This window comes from Myiozetetes cayanensis, unplaced genomic scaffold, assembly GCF_022539395.1.
Source record: "Myiozetetes cayanensis isolate MyiCay16 unplaced genomic scaffold, myiCay2020 scf3, whole genome shotgun sequence".
Classification (NCBI taxonomy): domain Eukaryota; kingdom Metazoa; phylum Chordata; class Aves; order Passeriformes; family Tyrannidae; genus Myiozetetes; species Myiozetetes cayanensis.
Window position 1 is genome coordinate 56,017,632 of NW_026087521.1, and position 18,598 is coordinate 56,036,229.

At 37.4% G+C, this 18,598-nt stretch overlaps 1 protein-coding gene across 4 annotated transcripts in view; it reads left to right on the top strand.

The window, feature by feature from the left end:
• Positions 1 to 18,598, top strand: part of GNPTAB (N-acetylglucosamine-1-phosphate transferase subunits alpha and beta) — a 42,081-nt gene that overhangs the window by 21,769 nt on the left and 1,714 nt on the right. For 2 of the 4 annotated variants that reach the window (XM_050323492.1, XM_050323495.1), the window contains 13 exons: positions 1,062 to 1,241; positions 2,304 to 2,474; positions 4,211 to 4,334; positions 4,762 to 4,965; positions 6,099 to 7,207; positions 8,218 to 8,417; positions 8,691 to 8,910; positions 9,918 to 10,031; positions 11,586 to 11,671; positions 13,391 to 13,489; positions 14,346 to 14,438; positions 16,679 to 16,846; positions 17,838 to 17,928. In XM_050323492.1, coding sequence (XP_050179449.1) covers positions 1,062 to 1,241; positions 2,304 to 2,474; positions 4,211 to 4,334; positions 4,762 to 4,965; positions 6,099 to 7,207; positions 8,218 to 8,417; positions 8,691 to 8,910; positions 9,918 to 10,031; positions 11,586 to 11,671; positions 13,391 to 13,489; positions 14,346 to 14,438; positions 16,679 to 16,846; positions 17,838 to 17,928 — 2,859 coding nt within the window. Of the gene's footprint in view, positions 1 to 1,061; positions 1,242 to 2,303; positions 2,475 to 4,210; positions 4,335 to 4,761; positions 4,966 to 6,098; positions 7,208 to 8,217; positions 8,418 to 8,690; positions 8,911 to 9,917; positions 10,032 to 11,585; positions 11,672 to 13,390; positions 13,490 to 14,345; positions 14,439 to 16,678; positions 16,847 to 17,837; positions 17,929 to 18,517; positions 18,576 to 18,598 lie in introns of all 4 variants that reach the window. The other 2 variants (XM_050323493.1, XM_050323494.1) reach the window with 2 other exon arrangements.

The window sequence follows — 18,598 nt, forward strand, 5'->3', positions numbered from 1 at the left end:
GTCCAGTGGCTTGGGTAAAATAAATGTGCCCAACCCAGAAAAACTTGCTTTTGTGTCCTGTCAACTGAGCTTTTAAGAAACTCTACCTACCAACCCTGAACTCAAACTTTTTATTTCCCCATGTTGAAATTATGCATTTTTTTGGGAATGGATACCTAGGCAATAGCTGCTGGTGTTGCTGAAATGTTTTCAGGTATTACGCTTTTGATGATGTGAAAACTGTGTTACATATTAGAAAAGAAGGCTCATTCTGTGTCTAGAATTTGCAGTGGAAATAGTAATTGTTAAACATTCAAATATTTTTTTAAGTTTCCTGTTTCATTTGGACTTTAGAAATGTTCCTGTTAGTAAGCTTTAATTGTAGGTTTTAGGAGAGGTCATTAAGTTCTCATAAAAAGAGTTGTGTTACTGTGTCGTGTAACCTAATTTTGTTACTTAACTAATGAGTTTCTAATTGAAGAAATTTCTCTTTGATAAAAACACACAGAAACATTAAGCTATTTGATAGAGAGTATTAGGCTAAGTTTTGTTAATTTTCTTCTGCTTAAATTCTTTAAAATAACAGAGCAGGGGAAAATTGCAGAGCTACTACATCATGACACTTCCAGTATATCTATATTAGGTGACATTTAAATACAGTTTATGATGCAATGTACTTGGAAGGTCTCAGCCTCTTGAAACTGGATTTCTGAAAGGTAATGTTACTGATTTGAAATGTTACTGATTTGAAATGCAGGAGGGTTGTTTTTTTTTTTTGACTGGGCTTCTTTCTTTAAGAACTAGTATCACACAAGGCAGTGTCACCTTGCAGTGTGGTCAGCAGACATCCTAATGATACCAGGTGGTCAGCCAGTGATGTCAGAAGATTGTATTGTTCATCTTGATAATTCAGAAGAATATGATCCTTCATAAGAATAGTTGTTATTGATGAATGTACTTTTTATTTTTGAATGACTAAGACCTGAAGTGCTTATGCACCCATAGCACACTATCCTGACCTAGCTGGATCAGAACTTGTATGTTCTGTTTAGAATCTAAGGATGGATTTTTCATTTTTATAGTCCAAACAGGATGAAGATGTTTCTGCCAGCCGTTTTGAAGATAATGAAGAGCTGAGATACTCCTTACGATCAATAGAGAGGCATGCCCCTTGGGTACGACATATTTTCATCGTCACCAATGGGCAGATTCCTTCCTGGCTTAACCTGGATAATCCTCGGATAACTATAGTGACACATCAGGTAAAACCCAAACAAAAATCAAACAGAAAACCCCCAAACAAAAACATTGGTATGAAAGTGCCACTAGTAAAGATGCTGTGTTTGCTTTGAAATGCAGTTATCCACTTTCAGCTAAAGGCTGCATTTATTTGGAAGAAGTGGCAACCTCTTCCTTGTCTCATCCACAGTTTTAGTAAACCCCAGTATGTCTTTGTGTTTTGACTAATCACATAACTGAATATATATCAAGCTTTTATTTAGTTCACTTTTTCAAATATTGAGGCTTCAGCTAATGTATACCTGTGTCTAATTTCCTTATCGAGTCTATTTATAAAAAACCTAGAGAGAAGAAGATGTAATCTGAATCCATAGACACTGTCAGAACCAGTAATAATCTTAATAAGCTTGTGTTGAGACAGGATGGATTAAAATTACTGGAACTGAGAAGGTGGCTACAAAAAAAGTATCTATGCATTCCAAAAGTGTTATTCAAAAAGAGAAAAGAAATACTTCAAACTTCCTGAATAAGTTAAACAAAAATAATCAAGTAGCTTCTTAACGAATTTGGGAGTAATTTTGGCATCTGGACGTGCCATAGGAGCTCTGAGCTCTAAGTGGTAAAAAGATATTAATTCAAGTTCTGTTGCTGTCTGCTTGTGAAGTTATTTAAAATATTTTTTTGAATGCTGGAAGAGGTTCAGTTTGCTGGAAATTTTGTGCAGCCTGTACTTCATGAGAATAATAGATGTGTACATTGGCCTGATCCACTACCCAATGAAAGAGGAGTGTGTGAAAGTTTGTGTCTTTGTAATGAACCAGGTACAGTTTCTTAGTTAAGCAGCAGACTTGAAAATGATTTTATGTGGGAAAAATGAGATATTGAAGTCTTCATTTGCTGAAGTACTTTTACTTCTTTCATCTCTCCTGTTCTTTATAATTTTTTTTAGTAGATAAGTATCAAATATATGATGTGCCTGACCTTGGGGTTTTTTGTTGTTGTTTGTTTGTTTTGGGGTTGTTTGGGGTTTGTGGTTTTTTTCCTTCTGAAATTGTTTTTTGGTGGTGGTGACTTTCTTGTTTCAGGAAATATTTCAGAATGTGAGTCATTTGCCTACTTTCAGTTCACCAGCTATTGAAAGTCATATTCATCGTATCAGTGGCCTTTCTCAGAAGTTTATTTATCTCAATGATGATGTTATGTTTGGGAAGGATGTTTGGCCTGATGATTTTTACAGTCACTCTAAAGGTCAAAAGGTAAGACATTATGAAAAGATATTGTATCAGAAGTAGACGTAGAACTTTTCTGTGCTGATATAATGAAAATCACAGAAATGCTACTTTGAAAGGCAGAGTAAATATAGGATTATTTCCTTCTGCTCTCCACTCCCCCTTTTGTCTCAAAAGGTTCATTATTCTTAATTAGACAACTGTTAGCAAAGGTGCAGGGTGGGGAAGGCTCTTGTCTATTTTTATGTGTGGTGTGTTGATGTTTGAGTTGCAGAATTGCCTTTCTTCATATTCATTCATAGGTTTCAGGGGGTATAATGGTTCCTCTCTCAGGCTTCATGCTTTAGTTTCAGTGTTCTCTAATTCTCCCACATTCTGTTAGAGCACTGGTAAGACTGATGTGGTGTTTGGCAGCTATCAGTCTTCCCTCCCTTGAATATTCCTTTTGTTTTGTGGGAAATACTCAAACCAGAATCAATTATTCTGTGGGAACACTGAGGTCTGGTGACATTTAAACTGGTCTAATATTTAAATTTACCATTAAAATTTACCATATTTAAATTTACCTCTGTTCCAGACACCAGGAATATCTTTGCTCAGTCTGTGTATAATCATATATATAATTATTTACTGAAGTAGATATTGTTCCATGTTCATGAACACAAAGTAGTTTAGTCTTTCAACAAACCTATTATCAACAACTGGGGTTAAGCAAGGAGAGCAGGCTGAGGAAACATTAGCAGTAGTTATGCATAAAGGCTCTGGTTGCCATCAGAGTTTTCATCCATGAGCTTGATCTACAAGAGTAGTGTGGAGGAAAAAAGTAAAGATTTATATATATTTTTTATATTAAAGCAGTGAGTACACAGGGCACTAGAGACCATTGAATTATACATTTCATGCAGGCAGATCTGCACACTTGTTGCACAAACACAGGAGGGTTGCACAAACACAGGAGTGTTGCACAAAATTAGTTTAAGCTACACTAAAATAGCTGCTTCAGTACTTGAGGATGTTAGGAAGCTTTTAGTTGTTTTAAATCTCTGAGGATCTAAGCATATAACTGCAAAATATATTGTTACTGCATTTGTATTGTTCTTCAGTTATTCATCCCAGTTATGATGGAGTCAGCATAGGTGCAGCATTGTGTGTGATAACCTGATCAGCACGTGTTTCAGTAGGGAATGTGCTGCTAAAATCTTGAAACCATAAGGCCTCAAAGAAAATGTGTGCGGTTTTTAATGCCTCCCCAGTTGAAAATATACACACCTACGCACTTTTTTTTATCATGCCAATTCTCGGAATTATTTAAGTCACAGGATCAGATGCTTCAGGGATTATGTTCAACATGTGCTGCTTATCTCATGACTGGTTAGTAATGAAGAAACATTTTGAGTCAGGAGAACAAGTGAACTGCGCAGCTATTTCAGAATAAAGTTTACCCTTCCTCTCTGACAAAAGAGAAGATGCTAATTTTCATTGGTCTGTGGTTTGCAGAAGTAGATTTGGGAAGTCCTGCTTTCTATTTCTGGCCATTGCTGCTTGGCTGTATGGCCTTGAGAATTCTTCATTTCTTCATTCTGTTTGAAACTAATAACATTTATTTCACATATGATAGGGTTTAAATGCTGTTTGTAAAGCTTTCTGAAATCTTAAGGCACAGCACACAGGGAGGCATTATTTTAAGTCTCCATATTTCAAGAAACAAGCTCAATTGACTTCAGTTTTTTGAGTCCTTGTCTCAGACTGTCATATTGTTCCAGGTTTACTTGACTTGGCCTGTGCCAAACTGTGCTGAGGGATGTCCTGGCTCATGGATTAAAGATGGTTACTGTGATAAAGCCTGTAATAACTCAGCATGTGATTGGGATGGAGGTGATTGCATTGGTAAGACAGCAATGTTAAATTTAGAAAATTGAACTGTTTTTTTTTCCTTACGAGAATAATTCTGTACTTTTTCATTTTCCTCTAACTATAAAATTTGCCTCCTTTAATAATAACAAAAAAGACTTACCGATGAAAACCTTATTTCTTGCAAACTACAAATTTATGTACAAATTTATAGATGACAGGAAATAGGAGGGCATAGGAAAATTCTTATTTAGGTACCAAATTTAGCTGAAAGGAAGGGGTTTGAAATGTATAATGTATTATTGTATAATGTATATACAGTTTTATATATTATTTGACTCCTTTTTAATTTCACTGCTGATTGTTGAGTTTTCAGTCTAGATTCAACACTGTGGCTTAAAATGTGAGTTTTTTCCTTCATTTGAAGTTCTTATTTCTGGTGTGTTTGTTTTTTTTTCTTTAGGTAACAGTGGGGGTAGTCGCTATGTTGCTGGTGGAGGTGCAGTTGGAGGTATTGGGAATGGACCACCATGGCAGTTTGGTGCAGGAATAAGTGGTGTTTCATACTGTAACCAAGGCTGTGCTAATTCCTGGCTGGCAGACAAATTCTGTGATCAGGCCTGCAATGTCCTCTCGTGTGGATTTGATGCTGGTGACTGTGGCCAGGGTATGTAAAATGCATCACTGGTAAACTTTCTGTAGAGATTCTCTTGAGTTACCTGACCTTTTTGGTTCAACATTACTCTCAGACTGGGCTAAGACACCCTGTACAGTGCTGTGGAGAAGGGCTGGTAGCAGCTAAAAAAGAAGTCGGGTGGTTCTTGTACTCACTAATCCAAACCTGGATCAATATTATGTGCTGCTTTGTTTAATGGTGACCAAGCATGGGTGGAGACTTGATACCTTATGAAGCAGCAAGCATTACATTCCCTGCCCCAAGAGACTTACATTTTAAGTGGAGAAATGACATTTCAGTTACACAAAGTGTCTCTACCTGAATAGGGACAGTTGAACTTATGATGCCTATAGCAGTTTTAAAAAAATTAAAGAAGTCTCTGATGCTGACAGTGTGAGTTCAAGTCTGCCTCTGGGCTCTTGCCAAAGGCTGTTCTCAGTCACCTGTGAACTTGTCTGAAGTTTATTTGGTTATGAAAGACTAGCAGGAATGAATGAAATCACTGAAAGTGCTGTCTAGTATAGTCAGGGGAAGAATTTGGCCTCTTTGGAAGAGCAGAGGCTCTCCTGCATCTCAGCTCAGACAAATGTGTTACTGGCAATTCTGTTGCTGGCAGCGAGGTTTTGTTCATACGAGAGTTGACAGAATTTATTCTGTTGTGCTGTGGGAGGGAGAACTTCCATTCAGCCTATCTGATTTTAGAAGTTTCAAATCAAGATGAAGTGTAGCAGTGAAATCCAGTCAGTGTAACGGTAATCTCCTAAAATGTGATAAAAATGTAATGTGGGGCAGGCTACTTATGACTGATACAGAATTTTAAGTAGCGTGTGAAATGACCCACTAAGGTTCTTCAGGTGGAGACAAAGAGTGATAAATTATACTGGGTTTTAGAATAAGTATAGGAATGTCTGGGAGCTTTATATATTTGAGTATGTCCTAGTCATCCATTGCTGAAGATAAGCAAGCAAGTAACTGGAAGCTATAGTAAGTGTTCTTTCACAGAGCTGTCTCCCTGCTATTACAGTGAACCTAGCTGGGCATATTACAATTTAAAAAAGAGTGAAAGATAAATATCACGCTGGAAATTGACAGAAATTTGTTTCATGGTTTTGTTTCTTTTCCAGATCACTTTGAAGAGATGTACAAGGTGACACTTCAGCTTAATCAGACCTACTATGTTGTTCCTAAAGGTGAATGTCTGCCCTACTTCAGCTTCAGCGAAATAGCCAAGAAAGGAATCGAGGGTTCATACAGTGATAATCCAATCATCCGACATGCTTCGGTTGCTAACAAATGGAAGACTATCCACCTCATAATGCATAGTGGCATGAATGCAACTGTGATCTATTTTAACCTTACGTTCCTAAATAAAAACGATGAAGAGTTCAAAATGCAAGTAGCTGTTGAAGTTGATACTAGAGAGGAACCAAAACCGAACACAACTTCCACGCAAAAATCCAACTCTGATTTTAAAAGTATAACTTCAGTACCAGAAGCTGAAATGATATTTGAGGATATTCCTGAAGAAAAACGCTTTCCACAAGTCAGGAGACGTCAAAATGGCACAAAAGAGAGTCTGCAGGAAGAGTTGATAATACCATCAGTAAATGTGTCTCTTCTTCCTGAAAATGTTCAGCTGGAACTGAAGAACCTGGACTTAAAACTACTAAATGGTGATATCACTCAGAAAGGATTTAATCTATCCAAGGCTGCTCTCCTGAGACCTTTCCAATTCTTAACTACAGTGAAGAGTATTATAGGCCTGGAAAACAAGGGTGTGCATAATCATTCAGAAGATCCGAAGAACCATACCAGCTTGCAGAAGCCTTATAAAGGTGTAAATACTGGCAAAGTAAAAACAATAAAAGCAAATGAAGAAGTTTCTTCAAGGCCTGTGGGAACAAAGGGGACTCTTGTGACAATGAACACAAACGCATCTATTTATAAAGGAAAGCCTAAAGCCACGCTACCTTCCCAGAGCATGGGGAAAAAAAATGAAACTCGAGAAAAAGTATTGAATGCACTCATATTAAGGGAAACACAGAAATCAAAACATACTGGGAATTTAGATACTAGAGAAGGCGCACAGGGAATGGAAGGCGGAAAAGAGCAGGAGCAGGTGGATACAAATAAAAGGGAGGGGCTAGTGGGAAGAAAATTACAGTCTTATGCTGGAAGTTACCAAGGCTTTTTGCCATGGGAGAAAAAGAAGTATTTCCAGGACCTTCTTGATGTGAGTATCTTAATGTCATTGCTTATTGGAATAGTTGCATCTTTCTGCATTTAGTGGAATACTGTTAATATGATCTATATATTTGGAGTGTGTTTTGCCTTTGAGGCAAATGCTGATATTTTTTGAAAGCTACTTTTGACTTCTCACATAAAGTCTAATTTGTTTATGATCTGGGCCTCTCTTAGCTAGGTGGTTAAAGCCAAATAACCATTTCTGTTCCCTTTCTTTGTGAAATTCACTTTTTATTCATTGTATGTTGGCACAATGCTACTGTTCAGATATATATAGCACTATAAAAGAAAGCTTAAATTTTGTTTTGGTAGCATTTATACAAATTTGGATCCAGTTTATGTTTAAAAAATGTAGAAAATAGGTATAATAATAAATATTTATGTTCTAGAAGTGAAATTAAAAGCCTGCAAAGATGCTGCATATCTCAGCTGTGTCAAGAAAATGTGTAGGAAATTTCCTCTGCTTCCAGCCAAAGCATTTTGGCTTGGTTTTGAAAACCTCTAGAAGAGCAGACAGACTGTGCTTCGGTTGGTAGCAACTGCTTTGCCCTTTTCCAAATAGCAAATGGGGCATGCTTGTAAAGTACTATCTCTTTCTGTTCATCTGAGATTGAATTTTGCTTGAGGAATCTTTTTATATTCATAGGATTTCATTTTATCAAATATGGATGAATAACCAGCAAAAAAAGAGGGCAATATTACAAATAAATCTGATGACAAACAAGGACTTAATTGTGTGCGAGGTGTCGGAGCATAAATATTAAGGACACCTTTTATAGTTTTCCTCAAAGCATGAAAGCTTTAAGGAAAAGGTTACCTTTTATGTTCTCTTTTTAAAGAGAACTAAGGAATGTGAAGAAAAATATTCAAAAGTTCTCTTCCCATTTCCACATATTGCAGAGTTGGCACCTGGCTGAAATGTCATTTTTCCTGTGTGTGTAATGTTTTCTACCTTTTTTCAGTAAGATAACCTTGATTTGTGCCTGCCCTGCTCTTTAGGAAGAAGAGTCATTACTCAAACAAATGTCGTACTTTACTGAAGGCAAGCATTTTGGAAGGCAGCTGAAAGATACCTTTGCTGATTCCCTTCGATATGTAAATAAACTTTTAAACAGCAAGTTTGGATTTACATCTCGTAAAGTCCCTGCTCATATGCCTCACATGATTGACCGCACTGTTATGCAAGAGCTGCAGGATATGTGAGTGTGGGTTTGTTTGAAATAATGAAAAAGTGCAAGTAATTCCGCATTTCTGTTGCTGCTTTGCTGGAGCTGTTTCCAGTGTATTAATGGCCACTCGTTAAAATTAGATTTTGAAAAAAGAAATAAGAAATTTATTACCACATGCTAGTCGTGCTAAAATAAGGAGACTTTTGAAGACCTTTCAAAATTCTAGATAAGAAATTATTTATAGGTAAGGAGTGTTTTGCTTCAAGGAACTGGAGTGCTAAATTAGTTTTTCTTCTTATCTAGGTTTCCTGAGGAGTTTGACAAGACATCATTTCACAAAGTGCGGCACTCAGAAGATATGCAGTTTGCTTTTTCATACTTCTACTATCTTATGAGTGCAGTTCAGCCACTGAACATCTCTCAGATCTTTGATGAGATTGATACGGACCAGTCAGGCATCTTGTCTGACCGAGAGATTCGCACGTTGGCCACGAGAATCCATGAACTACCACTAAGTTTGCAGGTACTCTTACCAATAGCTTTCAGAGTAATTTCAGTTTTAAAGTCAAAAATTCTTAACATAGAAGGATTCAAATCTTTATTTATCCTTGCTTATAGCATCTGTAACGTTTAGCAATTTTTAAATACTATGTAGAGCATATAACATTGTGTTCTACTTTATCAGTGTTCTGTGGAGTCTGCAATTAAATTGAGTTAGAGCAGCATCAGAAAAATGGCTCACTGGTATCCCAGCTCGAGAAAGCAGTGTAAGTTTGTCAGAAAAAATGTTCACTGTGTAGAGTTGGATCCTGCTGTGCTTAGTCTAGTTCCTGCACACAGTAAAAGATGGTTCTTGCCCTGAGGAACTTGAGGTCTAAAGAAAGAATTGAGAAGAAGGGTAGCAAAGAAGTCATACTAATAAACAGTATGCCCATATACAAAGAGTCATGCCTCTGTTTTTCTAGGAATCTGATAAACAGACACTAAGACTTGCTGTCTTAGAGAGGCAGGTAGAGAATGAAATGGACTGTTTCTGCTTTACAGAGAGGAAGTGGGACAAACCAGTGAAATAATCTGTTTGTGACAGTGCACAAAATGATTGGCATAGCTGGAACACAGCGCTACTTTAGTGTGTTCCTGGCCTGTACCTTAATCAGAAAATCTTCCTGTCCTTTCAGTTCACTTTTCTGTCTGTTTGTTTAATTTGGGATTTAATATGCCAGTGTTGATTTGGGAATTATGTACTGTCCTGACATTGTCAGTACAGGTGTGTTTTTAGTTGTAAATGAAATGAAGTCATGTTTTATCTGCTCTCAATTCAACCTTGCACTGACCATTTACTTTACTCTGGGTGTATAGGGAGTCCCATGACTTAGCAGTTACTGAAATGGGATCTGCTGAATATTTAGTCTTTTTGTGGAAATTTCTTTTGTAGATAACATTGAATATGTCTGTGTACTCTGGATTTTTAGAACTATGTCAATGAGAAAACAGGATTATATGTGGCTTTTTTCCTTTTCTTTCTGTTAGGATTTGACAGGTCTAGAACAAATGCTAATAAATTGCTCTAAAGCTCTTCCTGCCAACATTACTCAGATCCACATTATTCCTCCGACTCAGGAAGCGTATTATGATCCAAATCTGGTAAGAAACACTGGTCTTAAAAATACTTGTTTTCTTTGAGTATGTATTTACTGTGGTTTAAAAGCTGGTTTGATTTCTAGAGGGAAAATAGTTAGAAAAACTACTACTTGTGTGTATATGAAGTGTTACAAAAGAAAATTTTACAAGCTACTTCCTACCTTAAAACCCCTTAATTTTCTTTAAAAGCGGAGGAAAACTGAGTTTTAGAATGTTATTATAATTGGGATTTAAAAAGTCCATCCTTGTTAGGAAAGTTTATGTTGTGAACCAAAAAGATAAAGATCAATACCTCTCTGACAAGTCTTTATCTGAATTATAACCCATGTATATAAAACCAAAATAAAATAAAAAAAACCCACCAAACTACCAGCTGGACATCTTTAGAATTTGAAGACTTCAGACTCCCGTATTTTAATATCCAAAAATGGGCTGAAAGGAACCTCATGAAGTTCACCAAGGAGAGGTGCAAAAACCTACTCCGGGAAGGAAAAGCCCCATGCAGGAGTATTATGCTGGGCACGACCCAGCTGGAACACGGCTTGGCAGAAAAGGGCCTGGGGATCCTGGGGGACACCAAATGGAATATGAGCCAGCAGTGTGACCTTGCTGCTTAGAAGGCTAATGGTAGCCTGGGTTGTATTACAGGAAGTGTTGCCAGCAGGTCAAGGAAGGTGACCGTTCCTTTCCACTCCGCACTGGTAAGGCCATATCTGGAATGGTGGGTCCAGTTCCAGGCTTCTCGGTACAAAGGTCACATGGACATCCTGGATGGAGTCCAGTGAAGGACCATGATTGAGAGGCTGGAGCATTTCTTTTGAGAAGACAGAGCTGGGACTGTTAAACCTAAAGAGTAGTCTCAAGGGGGAATCTCTTCAGTGTATTAAAATATCTCAACAAAGGGCACAAAGGAGACAGAGCCAGGCTCTTCTCAGCGGTGCTGAGTAGCAGAACCAGAGTCACTGAGCATGGACTGAACACAGGAGTTTCCCTCTGAACATCAGAAAACTTTTTTTTTTTTTTTAATGTGAGGGTGTATGTTGCCTGTTTATGGACAGTGTCCCTCCTTGGAGATACTCAGAAACTGTCTGGGCATAGTCCTGAGCAACTGTCACCAAGTAGCCCTGCGTGAGCAGGGAAGTTGGACCAGATGAACTCATGTATGTTTCAACATACCGAATCAGCTGTTGCACAGAGTTTACCTGGCCAGTGTTACTGGTAGCCTTTATCAGAGGAATATCTGTCAAAGGAGTTACAATTTCTGAATATTTGATTGAGAATGAAATCTAGAAGTTGCAATGTTTTTTGCCAAAAAAAAAAAAAAAAAACCACAAAAAACCCCTATAGTTTTCATATATTACCTACATGCATGGGAAATTGTGATGTTATGCACCAGTATTGTTTGGTTTTTCCCTCAACTGTTGATCAAGAAACTATTGCTTTTGCTTGCAGGAGAGTAAAGCATATGCAGGCCTCTCCAACTGTTTTTCTACAAAGCACATCTTTATAACAGACTCTGGTTTTTAGTAACCTATAATCTAAACTGTTTTCTTGCAGCCTCCAGTAACCAAAAACCTAGTGACTAATTGCAAACCTGTGACTGACAGAATTCGTAAGGCATACAAGGACAAAAACAAATACAGGTATGTTGTTGTAATCCTGTGAAAAGCTGTGTTACATTTTGTAAAGCTGTAAGAAGATGATAAATGCATACATAACCAAAGATTGTATGTGTCTGCTAACAAATCTTAGCTTGATTTATTTTAACAGTGGAACTAAAGAAACATAGTTATTAATTTGTGGATATTTCATCATGCAGAATGAGGTGGTTTGTTATTTAGTAGACTAAATATTTCCGTGTTGCTTGTGCTCTCTTGGGCCATATCCTAATTTGTGTTGTACAATAGTAAGCTAGAGTATGTTTAGATGGCTGTATAAACTCACTGTGTGTAATGAGTGAGGACAGTTAAAGTAGCATAAACAGGAGGACAGAGCTGGTCCTGTACCTAGAAGTTGTAAATCTACTTCATCCTTTCTCCTACTGAAGCATGAAAAAGAGAACAGAAAAAGCGTTTTAGACTTAATTACCTTGTTTTCCTGTGAGGAGGAGGAGGAATGAGAAGTAGGGAAGGAGACGGATGAGAAAAACTGTTCCATCCCCCTTGGAAAAGGATAGAACAAACACAATCGTGACCATACATTTGTTTGAATGCTTGTATCTGCAGAGATTTGACTGAGATCAGGTTCTCTTAAATATTTCTTCTCTGAAATGGGAAGTTGTGGGGCAAGTACCGATCTCTTTCCTCTCGTGATCAGTGACAGGACTCAAGGAAATGGCATGAAGCTGAGTCAGAGGAAGTTTGGGTTGAATATCAGGAAAAGGTTCTTCACCCAGAGGGTGATTGGGCACTGGAACTCGCTCCCCAGGGAAGTGGTCACAGAACCAAACCTGTCTTATTTCAAGAAGTGTTTGGACAATGCTCTCAGACACATGTTGTGTCTGTGCAGGGCTGGGAGTTGGACTTGACCCTGATGAGCCCTTTTCAGCTCAGCATATTCTGTGACTCTATGAAACCTGCAAACAATTGCAGGCCAGTGAGGCTGTTTGCTGGCTGGAGCTTACAGCCTTGGCTCCTGTTCTCACCAGCAGTGTTGAGCAGGGCCGGGTGGTCTCTCACACACGTGGTTGCCCCAGGAGTGGCTAAAAACTCTGTAGAATGAAAGAAGGTTACAGATGCTGCTTAGGACCACTTCTGGGTGTTGTTATACATTAATTTATGGAACATCCAGTTGTGCTGTAAACTTTGTAATTATTTCCCTTCCCAGAAGAGTTTCTGCTAAAACTGAAAAGCTGACCAACAAATGAGATTGAAAAATGGGGGGCAAGGATTTGCTGTACTTAAACTGACTTATGGTAATGTTTTTATATCATTAGGGTATGTGCTAAATGATTATATTAATTTTGTGATCTTTATAAACGGATTATGTTGTTTCCACTGAGACTTCAAGGAGCCAGCAAGGTGTTTTCTTATATCAAGACAAGAAAGGTAAAAAATATAAGTGTAGTCCCGCTAGTAAGACTGTTAACCTGGGGTCAGATGCTCATAGTTTTTATACTTTCTGTTAGAATTCAGATCTTCAATTTATTGGTGGTTACTAATAAATCTACAGGAAAGTGATTCTGTGCAAGAGCAGTGGCCAGAAAATGTAAATATATTGATAGAAAGCAAATGGCAAATTGTAATGAAGATTGGCTAGTCAGATTAGAAATGTTACTAAGTTATGTTAAATTCAAGATTAGTATTTATTGAACTAGACTTCAGGTTGTTTTATTAATGTATAACTATTATTTTAACATTAAGGTTTGAAATCATGGGAGAAGAGGAAATTGCCTTCAAAATGATTCGCACAAATGTTTCTCATGTAGTTGGTCAGCTGGATGACATACGAAAAAATCCCAGGTATCCTGTTTTGTGATTTTTTTGTGATGAAGTTGTGAGGTGGTTTTAATTTTCTGCTTTGACTGTTTAAACTTTTTGTGTGTTGAAAGAATAATTTATTGTCATGTATTTCTAAACAAAGCTAAGCCTGATTTGAACCAAAAGTACTTCTAATTTTTCTGTTTGACTGAAGCTAAGTGACTCCCCTCTCTGTTATGTTAAGAATTATCTCAGTAATTTGTTATATTTTGATATATCTAAAGTCTTTGAAAACTTAAACTTCAGCTATTTTTGAAACTTTCATTTTTGCCATTTTAGAGGACACACAGTTTATATTGTAGCCAGTTAAAGGAAGAGCTTTTGAATCTGCTTTGTGTAGGTATTTTATACTAAAACTTAGGTGTGTATTATTTTGTTACAAAATCAGTTTTGTGTATTCGTTGTGCTTTCATGCTCTTTTACAATATGGCAAGAAGTATTAATATTATTTTATTTCTTAATATTTGATGAGAAACAAGTAAAAGCTGGAAGGTAGTCCTCTGTTTTTTACTCTGGAGGGGTAAGAGGTTTAGGTACTCAAATCTGAGAGTAGAGTCTGTAGTGTTGACTTAGGCTTCTGAAATGACTGTGAGGTAAATGGAGAAAATCTATGTCCTGGAATACATTTCACAGCAACCACCTTGCAAAGCAAAGTGTGCTATGTTTGGGACTCGAGCCTGAAACTTCTTTGCAGAAGCATTTAACTGTAGACCTGTCCGCTGCATAAAACTGGGGGTTGAGAAGACACTGTGAGATAATTTAGTAGCTAACTGTCTTAGAAGTGGGACAGGTGCCTCCACTTCTCTCCTCTCCTTCCTTCTCTTGCTTCTGTCTTTAGAAAACCAGAGTTCTCTGCCAGTTTAACGAGTTTGGCCTCAAGAAGGGGTCTGACAAGTGTCAAAAGACAGAGCAAGGAGAAACATAGAACCAGGTACCTTGGGCCAGGGAAAGTGAAACCTCCTTTGGTCGCAGCAAGTTATTGGGTAATCTCAGGTGCCTTTAACACTACACCATTATTTGTATTTATAGATAGAGAGCAGGTTCTCACTTTCCTTTCATACTGTACTGCTTTTACTAGGTCATTCATTCAGAAAGGGAAATGCTAGTCTTGAGACATTTTTCAGCTTAAGGTGGTTTGTATCTATTGCTACAAGAGTGCCTTCTGGCCACATAACTCCTAAATTCCAGTTTCCACAATGACCTCTTTCAAAGGAAAAGTAGGCAGTGCTCTAGCTCATCCTTCTGCTTTCCCTTTGTTCTCTATTTCTTTGTCTGCTGGCTAGGAGGGTTTTTTTTCAAGGTAGGTGTGATTTCAAGCCTTGTCAGGCCCAAAGAGGGCAGGTAACATGAGTTTCTCACCTTCAGTGTTCAAGTTTATGAAGTGAGGTTGAGTCAATTTCTTGGGCTGTATTCCTGCAAGATATAGCGCAGTACTCTAGTTGTACCTTGTTAGCAAAGGAGAGCTGGCACAGTTATGTAGGCATGCCATTTCCTTCTCTTTACTATCTTTTCATTGCATATAAACCAGTAATTACCCCCAGTCTCTAAAAACAGGCATTTGTTGCCTGTCTTGGAATGAACTAATCACTTACTGATCTGCCTAAAATGTTTGGTTTGCATCCTTAAGGCAAAGTGAGCATTAATTGTCTAGGCATTAATTTGGAAATATCCAGAAGAATGTCATGTTTAGTTTCTTTTGAATGGATTAAAACAGTCTTTCCATTAGAAACAGGCTAATATCCTCATCACTCCCACATACTGTGGTTTGGTTTGCTGTGTGTAGCAACCTCTGTCTGTAAACTGCATCTCTTTTAGATGAAGCTAAACAGGGATATATACTCCAGGAGTGCAGCTACTGCCTTCCCAGGGCTAATGAGCTGCCAGTCCAATGGACAAGGTCAGGGATAGTCCAGAGTGAACTCCCAAATAGCTTATAGTGTAGACATGATTGCCATAACCAGCTGCTTTGCATGGTATTACTTGATAGGGTAGATAGAGCCTGCTCATTTTTGGAGAGGCGTATTTTGTTCTTCTCAGATGTAACAATTCGAATGACTGTTTATCCCCTGCACGTAACTGTCTAGAGCGAGGTTAACAATTATGCCAGATTCAATACACTACCATTCAGTGGTAATTCCCTGTGTGGGCTGCTACACATGCTATAGGGTTCTGCTTATTTCCAGCCTCATGTAGGAAGTCTGAACTTTGCTCTTTGAAAGAGCATACCATACTATAGAGAATACAGCTGACCAGAACTACTTATTTACAAAGGTTAGCAATGACAAGGCATATGTCACCAGATATGATTTCTGCCTCTGGGGAAAATGTAGGGGTCTTGTATCTCACAATATAAATAAAGCACATAACCTTGCCCATATGTGGGAAACGGAATTTTTGTTGTCAAGCACCAGGTCAGAGTGGCCAAGGGTACACAACAGACTAGCACACTAACTGCTCCTTTAGTTTCAATTTTTTTGCAGTAACTTAAATAGTTGTATGTTTCATATGTAAGAAATAACTCTCTGCAAGAGGCATTACTGGGCATGTGCTTATTTGGTCACAGTGATTTCCATATAAATTCTATCCAGGTTGTTGTAATTTGTATTTTGGTTGATTATTCAAGTCTAACCTTGGATCTGTGATTCAAGCCATGTCTTGTCCAATTTATTTAATGTTCTCAGTAATCCAAAGCCTGGGGACCAAGCTTTACCCTCTCTTATACAATCTTCCATACTTTTTATGTTGACTTTTTCTAAAGAATGCAGCATACACAGTAAAATCTTACTAACTGAGTATGTTTATCTCCTACAGTGGAGCTCACTTTGTTATTTAAGGTACTTGTGATAATTTAAAACTATAAAAATCCTTACACAAGTCATAATGCTGTTTATGATGGGCATACACTGGTGCCCATTAGATGGCAGCATTATATAACTGGAAGAGAGAAATGTGGCCTATCACTGGATTCCTCAGAGGTTTTGACTTGCTGTCAACCTTACTCTCTTAGAATTAAAATCAAATTAATTTAAAGTAATGCAACAATAAAAAATAGATCATTTTGGTCTTAAAAGGATACTTTATCAAAAAAGGATTCTGTTTGTATTATTGGGTTGCCAATACCTTTGCCATATTACTAAAGAAATATTCTAACAGTTTCGTCTTGTTTTCTAGAAAATTTGTTTGCCTAAATGACAATATTGATCACAATCATAAGGATGCTCAAACAGTGAAAGCAGTGCTTAGGGATTTTTATGAATCAATGTTTCCCATACCTTCCCAATTTGAACTGCCAAGAGAATATCGGAATCGTTTCCTTCACATGCATGAACTCCAAGAATGGTATGTTACACAAGTTGTTTTCAAGTTATTGTCATGAAGGACTTAACAGTGAAAAAGATCTGAATAGACTAAAATTTGAAGTCTGCAGGATTTGAGTTTTCCTTGTGCTTAAATTGTCATTAATATTTGATCAACTGGCCCTAACCTACTGCAAAGAAAAAGTGTTGTTTTGTTTAGGTAATTTGGGAATTATGGGTTTCTTTAAATGTTAAAAAACACCAAACCATCTGGATAATAATCAGAAAAGATATATGTGTGTCTCATTTGTACATGAAATGTGAGACTTATGTGTATCTCTTGCCATTTTATAAATAACTTCAGAAATTGGGGTAGTCGACTGGAGAATACAAGCAAAAGGTTGACAAGTACAGTGACAGAAATGAGACAAGTCTAATATAGTAAATCTGTTGCTGATCAGCGCATTATGAAAAATAACCATTAATAAGGAAAGATAAAATATTAGAGGAACTGTGGAAGGAATCAGAAGGATTGTAGGTGACAAGAACAGGTGGGGATCATAGTGGCAGAGGGAGCAGGGGGCAAACCCATTTCAGCAGTTAGCTTTAGAAATTGGCACTGGAGGAATAGACATATTGTTGACTCCCTTTTTGAGAACCTCCATCAAGACTTTTCGTAGCTTCAGAAAGACAATTTGAATTGCTTGTAGTCAAAGATGAACCTACCAGGATGGGTTAAAGCATGCTGAAGTGCTGCTGGAAATCAAAATGTTTTCTGAATCAGAGGACAGCCTAGGTTGGAAGGGATCTCAAAAGATCATTTTGGTCCAGCATTTCATGGGAAACATTTCATGTGTAGATGTGGCACTTGGGGATGTGCTTCAGTGGTGGACTTGGCAGTGTTCGCATAATGGTTGGACTTTAAGTCCTGGAAAAAACTCTCTTTGCATGTTTAGTGGAAAGTCTTTAAAGTTTGAAAATTTGGATTTATAATATATGAAACTGTTTTTCTCTTTCCTTCTTTCCTTGTCCAGGAGGGCATATAGAGACAAGCTCAAATTTTGGACCCATTGTGTTCTAGTAACACTTATTGTATTTACAGTCATCTCATTTTTTGCTGAACAGGTAAAGTTAATGTATTATCAAATTTATATAATGCTTAACAGATTGTGGAATCTTCAGGATAACATCAAATAGATTTCTTTTAAATAGGTTTTGAAGAGTAGCTAGGATTTTTTTCTTCATGGAAGAAGTAAAGGTGTTATATGAATAATGATTAGGTTGCTTCAATTTTTAAGTCATCATGTTGAGAGTCCTTGTAAAGAGAGTCATATGGGGGGAAAGAGTGGTATTCCCTTCTCAGGTGCCTTGTGACTGTCAAGTTCATAATCAGTATGCTAAATTTGGAAGCTTAAAATGAGTACTTGTTTTTGAAATTCTTGGTCTATTAACATACATATTGGTAAAAGTGCAAAGTAAATTAACAGAAAGGGAACTTAAGTAATAGCAATACTGTAGTCCTGAAGAGAATCTTTTCAAAATTTCTTCCCTACATAATTGCAAAGACTCCTATTGAATTCAAAAGGTTTTTAATCTGACTCGAAGGAAAAAAAATGCCACTTCTGCAAGCTTAAAATGGCTTTCTTAAACATGATTAGTCCTGCTAAACTCAGAGGGAGTCAATGGAACAAATCATATGGGTAATTCTTTGCAGGTTGGGGCCTTAAGTAACACTTTCCGTGGTCTGATGAAGAGGGTGTAATTCTTGAAAGGTTGGCTTTTGATTATTATTTTT